General features: G+C 37.8%; 1 protein-coding gene across 7 annotated transcripts in view; it reads right to left on the bottom strand.

Annotated features, from left to right (window-relative positions):
- Positions 1 to 3201: 3201 nt before the first annotated feature.
- The window catches only part of LOC131973861 (CUGBP Elav-like family member 2), a 30706-nt gene continuing 21004 nt past the window's right edge, over positions 3202 to 12903 (bottom strand). For 2 of the 7 annotated variants that reach the window (XM_059335964.1, XM_059335969.1), the window contains exons 8-14: positions 12204 to 12267; positions 11381 to 11515; positions 10621 to 10740; positions 8439 to 8615; positions 8147 to 8293; positions 7725 to 7905; positions 3202 to 6791 (exon numbers count right to left, since the gene is read on the bottom strand). In XM_059335964.1, coding sequence (XP_059191947.1) covers positions 7778 to 7905; positions 8147 to 8293; positions 8439 to 8615; positions 10621 to 10740; positions 11381 to 11515; positions 12204 to 12267 — 771 coding nt within the window. In that variant the 3' untranslated portion in view covers positions 3202 to 6791; positions 7725 to 7777. Of the gene's footprint in view, positions 6792 to 7724; positions 7906 to 8146; positions 8294 to 8438; positions 8616 to 10620; positions 10741 to 11380; positions 11519 to 12203; positions 12268 to 12903 lie in introns of all 7 variants that reach the window. The other 5 variants (XM_059335963.1, XM_059335968.1, XM_059335965.1 and 2 more) reach the window with 3 other exon arrangements.

Genomic DNA, 12903 nt, shown 5'->3' with positions numbered 1-12903 from the left:
TAAAGAAGCTTGCTGTTCACAGAGCTCTGTGTCCAAGCACAATAATAGAAAGGTGAAGGGAAGGAAAAGATGTGGTAGAAAAAAAGTGTACAAGCAATAGGGATAACCACACCCTGGAGAGGATTGTGAAACAAAACCCATTCTAAAATGTGGGGGAGATTCACAAAGAGTGGACTGCAGCTGGAGTCAGTGCTTCAAGAACCACCACGCACAGATGTATGCAGGACATGGGTTTCAGCTGTCGCATTCCTCAAGTCAAGCCACTCTGGAACAAGAGACAGAAGCGTCTTGCCTGGGCTAAAGACAAAAAGGACTGGACTGCTGCTGAGTGGTCCAAAGTTATGTTCTCTGATGAAAGTAAATTTTACATTTCCTTTGGAAATCAAGGTCTCAGAGTCTGGAGGAAGAGAGGAGAGGCACAGAATCCACGTTGCTTGAGGTCCAGTGTAAAGTTTCCAGTCTGATGGTTTGGGGCCATGTCATCTGCTGGTGTTGGTCCACTGTGTTTTCTGAGGTTGAGGGACAACGCAGCCGTCTACCAGGAAGTTTTAGAGCACTTCATGCTTCCTGCTGCTGACCAACTTTATGGAGCTGCAGATTTCATTTTCCAACAGGACTTTGCACCTGCACACACTGCCAAAGCTACCAGTAGCTGGTTTAAGGACCATGGTGTCCCTGTTCTTAATTGGCCGGCAAACTCGCCTGACCATAACCCCATAAAAATCTCTGGGGTATTGTGAAGAGGAAGATGCAATACGCCAGACACAACAATGCAGAAGAGCTGAAGGCCACTATCAGAGCAACCTGGGCTCTCATAACACCTGAGCAGTGCCAGACTGATAGACTCCATGCCACGCCGCATTGCTGCAGTTATTCAGGCAAAAGGAGCCCCAACTAAGTATTGAGTGCTGTACATGCTCATACTTTTCATGTTCATACTTTTCAGTTGGCTTTTCATTATTGTCAGTTATAATCATTAAAAGAAATAAACACTTGAAATATACCAGTCTGTGTGGAATGAATGTATACATTATACAAGTTTCACTTTTTGAATGTAATTACTGAAATAAATCAACTTTTTCATGATATTCTAATTATATGACCAGCACGTACGTGTATATATAAAAGAGATAATGATATTTATTTTTGCCTTGTGCTCCTATAATTTAGTAATTTATAGTAACTTTATTGTGATAGAGATTTACCCATACTGTAATTTTGTAGTAGTTTTCCAAATGTACACTTCTACTGAGATGTTGACTAAAAATGCTCTGACATCTTTTAATGTTTCCACGTAATGCAGAGATTAAACACCAAAGTTGCATAATACACTTCGACATGTCAGGTTTTTTTTTACTGGTGTACTTCATATTTCATAATATCCTAGAATGAAGCCATAAGAGGAAATTATAAAGTAATAAGTCACTTTATATTTCTTTCAGAACACATGTCTAAGTCTTAACTTGGGGAAGGAAAATCTTAAGGATTTGTTTGTCAAGTTTTTGTTATATGAGCTCAGAGACGGAGCTGTACAATAACTGTAGATTTACTTTCTAAAATGAATTACTGTCATGACGAGAACTTTTTGTTTTAACATGAGAAAAGATGACGCATCAGGACAAGCTCCGTCATTAATAAAGGGTGAGGTAGACGAGGCTCTCTGTGTCCCAATAGAAATATCTATATTTTACCACGTTACACTGATATTACCATGCTGCTAAAGCTGTCACTCTCTCGATATACAGATATATACATATAAAAGAAGAGAAAAACATTCAGAAGGTGCTGTGGAGCTGCACTCTGGGAAATAACAGACTGAAATAACTGAAGCAGTTGAATAACCTATAAAATGTAAAATACTTTCACGTGATGTAAATCTGCATCACTGATGCAGAAAACTAAACCAACCAGAAGTCTGTGCTGTCAGGACACTGAATGTCCTGATGTATGAAGTGAGTCACTAAACATCTGGAAAATATTCAAGGTTTTCTGGGGTTATTGTTTGTTTTTTGAGTTTTCTATGGAGTAGAGATGCAACTTATCATATTTTACATCAGTTAATGAGATGATCATTTGTGTGTCATTTTGTCTATAAAATGACCAAAAATAGGGGGGAAAAAAATGCTGATTACAGAGCTTGAGCGTGATGTCTTTGCTTGTTTTGTTGGCACAACAGTTTATACATATATATATATATATATATATATAAATAGAGATTCATAAAATTTTAAAAAGCTGTCACCAACAAATGTTTGGGAACTTTGCTTTCAGGATTGCACTTAATGCGGTTGACTAATAGGTATTTAAAATAGTAGAAAATTATGTTCAATTTTGCAGGGACAAAGTCAACTTTTTTAAATTACTTACATGTTTTGGAAGACAAGAATAACTTCTAATCCCCACATTTGAGAAGCTGGAACTAGTAAAAGTATCAAAATTATGTCATTCTAAGGGCTAAAAGCATTAATCTGTTGATCAACTAATCAATTAATGATTTCAGTGCTACCACAGTCTAAACCCAAGCTGTGTACACCTAATAAACTTTATACCGACAGTTCAAAAAATATTTTCAGTTTTCATGCAAAGGCTGCAGCTTCACAGATGTATACGAGACACAAATTAGCTTTAGAATTGAAACCCAAAATAACCCCTCACACACCTGGAGGCTCACATTAACCCCTGTGCAACACGTTTAAGAAAAAATCCCTCTGATATCCACAGGGGACAGAAATGCCCATCAAAAAAGCCATAAAATGTGATATTATTTTGCACTTTCATAGAGTTTAACAGGGCAAACGTGAGAAAATTAAAAACTCTGAAGTTTGATGCATGTTATATGTAAAATTGTGGTTTTAATGGGGATAATTTTGTCCTTAAGGGTATTTAAGGCTATAGTTTATTACAGGAGCTGAATTTGAACTTCCAAAATAAAAAATTACTACACATCCTTGCTGAAATGTTTGCAATATGCATTAACAGACAAAATTAAATAAAAAGCCCAGATTTTTTAGTGATGCACAAGGGTTAATATTTAGAAAAACCTGTTTTCTTTCATCAATTTCTGCTCAGAAATAAGCAAAGAGAAGCACAACGAAGAGAAACAAGTTAGCGAGACATGACACACTGGGGGAGGGAGGGGTGGTTTGTAAAATGCCTTTACAACACTGGACAAGCACAACACACAAAGACACACAGTCCATATTAGGGGAAATGGTTTAATTTGGAGACAGAGGCAAAGAAACACACCACACATGAACAAACATTGACCAAAAAAGAACACAGAGTCTTTCGGCTACACACTCCGCTATGGGAAAAAACAGAAAACTCTACACAGGTAAAAAGCAAGGCTCAAACTAAACAGATAGTTAACTCTTCAACTAAGACAATTATCCACACAAGTTGTCGAAATCCTGATGACCATTAAACTATGTGGACAGCACAAATACTAACATGAAACTTACCACGATTTAGAGGATCCCAACCCCCCCGAAACTGAAACGGATTAACGAAGTGAGGAACACGTAGAGATCCAAGTAAAATCAAAATCAGGCATCTTTTAGAGACAAAAAAAAAACAAAAAAAAATTGCTTGACACCACCAAGAGGCCAAACTCAAGACCTGGTCAAGGCGAGGCCACATTGAGAGGCCAGACAATTTTTTTTTTCCAATATAGATTTTTTTTCTTTAATTTCCAATATAAAAAGCTTCACTGGTACAAAATACATATGAACAACCAGTTGTAGAAATTGGAAAGCCTGTGTGTCTTTTTTTTTTCTTTTTCAAATCCCACCCAGTTTCAAAAAAATTGATATTGACTGAACAGAAAGAAAAACTACTGTATGTATAATACAGATCACATCAAGATGCACCCACTTTGGCTTTCATCAAGACAAAACATCTAGTAAATTATTGGTGGAACGTGAACAAAGTCCTACCGATTATCAGACAAGAAAATAACACAGGAAAAGTTTTTTTTTCTCCTCTTTTCTTTTGGATCAAGACAATATCTAGAGAGATGCAAAGCTACCACACTTGTCAAAAAATAGCACTTCAGAATATGAAAACAACAGAACAAAGAAAGTGATTGTTAGAGCTTGAACGGGATTTGTGATGGAAGCCCCTGAAGTGAGTCAAGTTCCTGTTAGGACTGCTGTGGACTGTACATTGTGCTTTTTTTTCTTATTTTTTTCTTTTTTTAAATCATTCACAGTAACACTTCACCATACACTGCATACCAACCACAGATCTGCAATCATTTCAGTGTTTGACACACAATTTAAAGATCTTCTCAACATGACACCCAAGTTGTTGTTTTTTGAAACTTGAGTTTTCACTTTTTTTTTTTTTATTGAAAAATTCCCATAACCAATCGCTTGTATCGCAAAGTGTTACAGTACACACTAAGAAAGAGGTTTAACCTTCAAATGTATAGGGAAGTTTATTGTTTATCTACAAGTTTTTTTAACCAACTGTTCAAATTGAGTACATCACAATACACATTTACCAATAACTCAACACACAGAGTGGAGGGAGGAGAAGGGGGGGACATGAGCAGGTGACAAGAGCTTTCATGACACTGGCATAAATAGACAAAAAAGGCAAACTGCAGCAATCTCTAAACCAAGGCCTGATAAGGATGTGTAGGCAGTTTCTAGACGTATATATGGCACTTTGAATATTGTATTGCATTTGGATAGAAAAAACACACTGTAAAAAGCACATGCCCATATTAAAAAGTGAAATCAGTGGTACCTTGAAAATTTGCGGATTATAATCACACACACAACATTCTGCAAAAGTGATTAGCTCCCACAATTGTGCTTTTCCTTACAAAACTACAACACTTTCCTCGAGCACTGTTTCAAATTTGGTACCTCTTTATATATATTTTTTGGATTATTTATGCATTTTGAGAAAATAAGTAAAAATAAAAATCCAAACTTAAAAAGGTCAAATGGTGATAATTGTGCATTTTGTGTCGTTAATCCTGTGTGAGTGTCCAGTTTCACACACAAAAAAAGCCCCTGAGTTGACAACTCTCTAGCGCCATCAGGTACGCAGTTTTAGGGAACCCTTCTTTGGGGGTGAAGTGGTTTGTTATTTTACCAGGGTTGTCTCAACAACTTGTAGTACAACAGACAAAATACGAGCCCGGTAAAAAAAAAGTGTAAACTTCGTGCTGAAAAAAAATGGAATGTATTTGTAAACCAACACTATTTGTGGTGGGTTTCGTTGTATTAATGCGCTGTGTACGGCTGAATCATGATACTGGAAGTCACTTAAAAGAACAATCAAAAAATAAAATAAAAAAGCAAGTGTGTGTCTATAAAATGTGCAGAGACCCACAGGTTGTGTGTTGTGTCAAAGTGATCTCTTCTTCAGGGGCTCCCACATTTGCAACCACAGAAAAGTGTGTTGTGTGTCACGGTGTGTGCATGTGTGCGTGCGTGTGTAAAGAAAACTAGGTAATATTAACAGGAAAAAATTTGTGAATTCAAAAACACTGAGTTTGACACATGGGCACTTTAACAACAAATTAAAACAAAAAGACATTGTCTGGCATCTGTATGATTAACAGACATTGTAAATCATCATCTTTCAACATGAGGCATCCAAACTCAACCAAAGTGAAACATCCATTAATTAAATTATTAATGAGAAATTCACAGAAAGTCAACAAGACGTACCGTGGAAGTTGAACACTAAATTTTTCTTTAACGCAGAAACAAAGAAAAGAAAAATTAAGTCGACATACTGTGACCATTAAAAAAAAAAAAAAAGTACTTTTTTCCCAGAAGTTGAAATCACAATTAATGTAGAGGATTTTTTTTGACTTAAAGTGTTTTTAATTTACTAGAAATGATCTTGAAACGGTCACGCTGATCAAACTGATTTTTAGTCCTCTTTAAAAATGTAATACACTGAAGACCCACCCGACACAGATGACATTACAACATAATCTACAAAAAACCCAAAGTTTTGCCTGGGTTCTGTTAGTTAAACTTCTATAGCTTCAATGGTATAAAATATAGGTAATCTAAGTGTGCATTTAAACCACAGATTGTCTATTTGTGAATCAGTTCTAAAAAAGTTGACTCATGTAGGTAGTCATTTCTCTAAACAGAGCAAATGTACCTTTTATTGTGCCATCAATAGTTCAAAAAAAGAAGGTAAATACACTGGATATTTTGTAAATGAAAAGAAAATATATTTTTAAATAGCCTTGGTGTAAATCTTCACACTGCCTGTAAAACGTAGAGATCATTACAGAGCACTGAGGGGTTTTACTGGTCAGACTTTCAAAAGTGTTGGAAAATGATCTGTAGCTTTTTTTTTTTTTTTTAAGAAGCCAACATATTGCTAATGGCACCAAATAGCACAGCTGTGTGCCAATCCCTGTATTCAACTTTCAAGTGAACTTTACTGAGAGAGGTAAAAAGAAACATAACAGCTAAATTAAAAATAAGAAATCCCACAGGTTTTTAAAACATTCGCAAAAAAAAAAGGTCTCTTAAATGAATTCAACGCAGGTAAGTTTTCACATTGATTTGCTTGACCTCTCTCCCACCTGTCACATTTCTATACAGAAAAACAAAACAAAATGAATATACATGCAGAAAAATCAGGTTGAGCTAAGGTCAAGGGTCAGTGGATGGCCAGGTATTGGTCAGGCGAGCTTAGAGAGACATCACAGACAATGGTGGGATGATGAGGCCAGGAGTTTGGCTTGGCTTTCAACATCATGAAGACATGCTAGGCTAATGATGAGCAAACAGGCATGGAGATTTGTTCTAAAAAAAGGAACAAAAACACGAAAGGAAGAGAGATAGAGAGAGAGAGAGAAAGAGAGAGAGAGAGAAGACAAAGAGGAGATAAGAGAAAGTTAGGGGCACAGCACAAGAATCGTTTAGCCATGAGGCACAAAAACCAACAAAAACAGTCACCACATACAGTCAGGACAGTGCGGTAAACACCCCCCCTCCCTCCCTCCCCTCTACCCCAACACACAAAAACAATACACAGATTTAAGGAAGTGACACCACCAGGACATATGGCAGAGACTCCAACATGCACAAACTGTATACTTGGCACCCAAAGAGATCCATCTAGACCCAGTCCCCGTTGAGGGAGACTTGGAGGATGGATGGAATGACTGGAAGAGGTTGTTAATAGAGAAAAGAGAGAGGTAGCCTCGCTCAACATGGCTTAGATAATGAGGAGTGGGAGACAGGAGGAGGAAAGATGGAGAAGGGGGAGGAAAGACTGAAGATTTTAAAGAGTGCAAAAGATTTTCACATTGAGTATGAGAGACGAACGAGACAGACTACATATGAAAAGCCAAACACAGGTTGAAGCTCTGGGGCTCGGGGGTCTACGCGGCCTGGCTTCAACAACTGATCCTTAGTCAACCTGTCTAGCTTGACCTGAAGGCAATGAAATGGCATGGAAACACACCTGATGCTCTCCACTAATTACAGTGACACAAAATACCTCCAGCGAACACTGACTCCAGTGATAGTCATAAATAATCATATACATTAAAATATTTAACCGACTCAAATTACATGACAAAACCGCAGGAATGAAATACAGTAAAATGTGGAAAGATCATTGCAACCATTTTTTTTTAGGAATAGAGCGAGTCTCCCTCCTGTGGTGGGCTCCTTTCCCACCTGCCCCACTGAGTCTCTGCTGTGGTGACCTTGGCTGGAGGGTGAACTTACCCTAGCAGTGCTAGCATTAGAGCTGGGGAGGGGGGGAGGCCCCGGGGCTAGGATCAGTAGGGTTTGCTGTCGTTCTTAGAGCGCTTCAGCTGAACCTTCAGCCTCTTCATTCCGATCTGGAAACCATTCATGGCCTGGATGGCAGCTTGTGCGGACACAGGATTGTCATAGCTGACGAACCCTGAGAACAAAAAGGTGGAGAACATTTAAAGAGATATTTAACAACTCATTTTAATTTTAACACTTCCCCTTTGACAAAATCCATTAAACCCAACTACCATCTGTCACACACTCTTAAAAAGAACAGCCCTACACTAAAAGTTAGATCAATATTGGTTCAGCTTTCTTTCAATATCCACCACACGATGTAGAAGTTACATTAATCATAATAAAGAGGCCTTCAGAGGTGCCAACACACTTACCAAAGCACTTGCTCAGATTGGTCTGCTTGTCAATGAAGACTTTGGCAGAGACCACATTTCCAAAAGGCATAAACATCTGCAGAAGATCCTGGTCCCCAAACTCCTGCGGCAGGTGGTAGATAAACAGATTGGCTCCTTCTGGCCCTACTCCATTTGGTAAATAAATCAGAAACTCATGTTAGACAAGTATTAAGATGCACACACAGACAATTAGTTAATCTTCAGGTTCATCCCATTTATAAAAGTGATTAAAAAACGAAAAACAGGCGGAATTAATCGCGATAATGCCCACCTTCCTTCTGGCTGCCTGCCATGCTCTGCTGCAGGAGAGATTGGCCGTAGAGGGAGGGCAGGGCGGAGGCTGTGTACTGCTGCATCCCTGAGTAGGCCTGGGTCAGAGCGTCCATGGAGCTGGCTGCTGACCCGTTTGCCATTGAGGCTCCCAGGCCTCCATTCATGCCCCCCATACCTGTAAAACACAAACAAACAAATGGCTTGTACACTAGAAACACATCTTGCAACTTGCAGAAATTTTTGAGAAATTAAATGTTTTTGGCCACCAGGGGGCAGAAAAAAAAAACAGGCTTTCACTTGTCAAGTTACTCCATTAGGTGCAATATTATGACAGCTTATTCTACCTTTACAAAGCTTATAATGGTTAATTGCTGTTAAAACCTTTTAGTAGGTGTTCACTTAACTGTGTGTTTATTACCATGGCTGTAGTGGCAGTGTATGTGACTGCATTATAGTGAAATGTGTTTCTAACATTCTTTATCGCGTTTGTCACTTGTTTGCAAACATGACTGTTATGAGGGCAGGGAGTGATAAATCCATTTACTTCATAAATTGGAAATATAATCCTAATTCCAACAAGGTTGTGATATCGTCTGAAACGTAAAAATAAAACAGAATGTAACAGTTTGCTGATTATTTTTGATACATTTGAATATTGGAGCCATACAGAATGAAGAAAGGTGAGTATTCCAACAACTTCCAGTTTTCCCCATGTAAAGTATACGCCATGATCATTACAAGTAACCCCGTCCTCCAGACTTCCTACTACACAGCTAGCCAGATGAAGGTGTACAAGTCGAGAGGACATTAGCTATTTTGAGAGGAGTTGGGTCCAAAAACCTCAAAGTAGTATTGAATGACTGCCTTGTCCTGTTTTTGCCAAATAGGTAATTGTGTTTCAGAATTAGTCTTTTTATACTACCATTTCAATGCTTTAATTCAACGTTTTATTGGAACCCGTGGGAATCATAGGCATTATATTGGTTAACATCAAATCTTACAGGTAGTGCTGGGCGATATGGCGTAAATTTGATATCCCAATATTTTTGACTGGCTCGATATAATGTATTAAAGTTAATAAATGTGTAAAACCGAACCAGACCAAATTGATTTACATTATAAACCAGAAAGTTTATTTAAACATTAACATTACAAAGACATAAATAACTTTTCCCTGCAGGTATTTAAAGATATAATAATCTCTAAATAAAAGAAGCCACTGTAGCAAGCAGGATAGATGCCTTATTTTTGCCCTAAAAGCCTAAATTTGGTGGTTCCTCTGTTTTATTTAAGGCATCATATTTTGACAGTCTTCTTGTAAATTCTGTGGTGGCTGCTAACACATCCATGTGCTCTTATTTTGAAAGCTACATGTGCGTTTATTTTTTTAGCAATTTATTTAGCATCTTTCTTCTCCTCCATGTTGGTCACTTACAAGAGCTACAGCGGTTGGAGACTTCCATGCAACAAGCGCTGCTGTGGGAGTCTCGCGGAGCAGCAAAATCTCGCAAGAAGTATAGTAATAGTAGTATAGAAAATAAAATTGATTGTTTCCCTTTCCATATCAACCATTGATAAAATATTGATCGAATTGAACTTTACGATATACCCCCCTGCAGTACTTACAGTTGTATAAAGTGACCACTGAGTTTATGTTTAACATGAAGCTCAGCAAACCTTAACAGTGAATATAAAGGGTTTTACTGCAGATTGATTTTAATGTGCAACCCGAGTGGCTTGTACCCAACAAAAGTGCCATGTCCGTCGTTTGGACAAATTTTGGCTTTAGGGAAAACGACACCAGACAAAATAAAGTCAAATGTAAACACAAGGGAAAACAGTTTGCAACAAATGAAAGGTCCACCGAAGTTGATTTCTTCTTTAAAACTAAAATGTGACGTTTTCATTTCAAGCAATGCTTCATCCATGTGTGTTTCCTTCATTTACATAAAATCACAAAAAAAATGCAGTGTTTGACTGGAAAAAATATCCCAGCTTTAATAACCAGCCAATCTATAGTAGAGACCTTGTCAGTTAACTGTGATGGCAAAAAACAAAATAATCGTTCATTCATCACAATTGAGGTAAAATGTTCAATTAATCGTGATATTGATTTGAGGTCATATAGCACAGCCCTAGCATATTTTATTTAGCCTATAAAAAAAAAAAGACATTCTTACCACTGACGCTGTTGGTGAGAGCATTGAGGTTGAGGCCCATAGAGGTCCCAGTGAGACCCTGGAGGGTGCCCAGGGATGCCAAGGTGTTCATGGCAGCACCCGCACTAGACGCTGATGAACCTGTTGTTCAAAGACACAATTAAAGGGGAGATGAGCTCATGTTCAAAACACCTCATATCACTCTAAAACGTCTGGCGTCTTTACCGCAAATTGTTATAAGAGGATGAGAAAACAGTGAGGGGCAGTTAAAAATCTGTCTCTTAACGAGGCAAGGTCATTACCGCAGCAGCAATATGCTAAACTCAGACAGATGGAGCCAATGTATATTTACACAGATTAAAGGGAAATGGGGGCTCTCATAAAATTTTATATGTGGCTGATTAACTCCCATAAAATAAATGAGGAATGGCTGAGGGCCATTAGGCAAATAGCAGAGGAGGGAGGTTTGCAGAGCAGTTGGTCGATACCATCACAGCAGCAGGGGGCGATCTGTGAACATGTATGTTCAACCGTAGGGTGAGAGATTTTTATTTATATTTTTTAGATGTAAATATTCTGGGTGTAGATAAACTAAACTATATAACTATACTATAAAATATAATAGACGGGTGAATTTAGCTAGCACGTCCAAAAACTCCATAGCATCCATAAATAAGTATCCCAACTGAACTAAAAGTAACAATGACACCATGACACTGTGTGAGAAATACTGTATATATAGTTCATACACATACTACAGCTCATGAAAGTATTTAATTACCTGAATTGGCCAAGGCTCCCAGGGCTGCACTGCTTGCAGACAGGGTGCTGGTGGAAGTGGGGCTGCCAGAACTAGCTGCAGCCGCAGCAGCAGCTAATGTGGCCAAGTTCTGGAGCTGAAGGGGGTTCACACCTGCTGCTAGAAGGAAGAAACAGAGGGGATGTTCAAAGTTACTGCAGACAAACACCTTTCCAAAATGTCTTACAGAGAATAAACTTCTCAAGAACGCATACATAGAGAATACATCTTTACCGTTTAAAATAGAGTGTGATTTAAGGAGTATGTAATCAATTAAGACACTTTTTTCTTCTCCCAGCCTTTTTTTTAACACTGCCTGGATACAACATGATATTTTTGTAATCAATCTCATTTTTCAAATATTATTTAAACCATTAAACTTAGTATACTGTACTGTACTATAAAATCCAGTGTTTATTGTAGTAATACACTAGTTTCAGGGTTTTATTTGACAGAGTACTTTATTAATACCAATTTTTTTTTAAAAACAGTACTCATTTTCAAATTACACCTAAAACTGCATTTCAACATACAGTTATGGCGTGAGCAGTTTCTTGCTTTAAAAATTTCTCCACACAGGACTATTTCTTCACAGTTATATGCTGTGTGAGTGTCTTAGCAGTCTGTACAGGTCAAGAATAACAGCACTGATTATTAATGTGCCACTGATCTGAAAGACTAATGTAATTTACGGTAGTTAGAAACCGTGTGGGCGTCAGGCACTGAGTCACAGGGTTGTTGCTGGCTGTTGTGGCTTTTTCAATTATAGAGGATGACTTAAGAACATCTGAGAGGGTGAACTCACCTCCTAGCCTCTGAATATTATTGAAACTGCCTTGGTTACTGGTAGATGTGGCCTGCTGGAGCATCTGTTGAAGACAAAGTAGGAAAGACTGAGTTGAAGAATCACAATTAGGTCTTTATTGACTGTATAAAACTTGTTTTGTTGAATTTCAGAACAACACTGACAATTTAAGTGTTGCCCTTATACAGTTAATGTGAGGACAAAGGCTGGATGTGGTAATCTTGGCTGTCATACTCATTTTTAATATGCAAGTCTTAGTTCTGTTAGATTATTGTTCACAGGATTTAGACCCCATCTACATTTGTCCCTTCCAAATGTCTCATATCCTGATACCAACAAAGTTGGGGTGCTGTGCAAAACAAAAAGAATGCATCAAATTCATTATTCCAAAAAAAACCCAAATATTTTCCAGTATTTTGTCTTTTTACTCTATTTAGTTGAATGTAGGTCTCAAACAATTTGCAAATCATTGCACTTTGTTTTTATTAAGTTTTTTCACAGCATCCCTTTTAGGGCATCTTTTTGATATCTTTACAATTTCAACCAAGTCCATGACGTACACAAAATGGCTGCTGCATTTCCATACAGAACAGTCGCTGTTCAACAAACAGCAAGTAAACAAAACAGGCTCCCCTGACAACATTATTCAATACAACATATCCCTAAGAATAATCATACCTTTGTTCAGTTTTTGTTGAGA

This window comes from Centropristis striata, chromosome 6 (assembly GCF_030273125.1).
Source record: "Centropristis striata isolate RG_2023a ecotype Rhode Island chromosome 6, C.striata_1.0, whole genome shotgun sequence".
Lineage (NCBI taxonomy): Eukaryota > Metazoa > Chordata > Actinopteri > Perciformes > Serranidae > Centropristis > Centropristis striata.
Note: the sequence above shows the minus strand (reverse complement) of the source record. Positions and strands in the feature narration are given on the sequence as shown.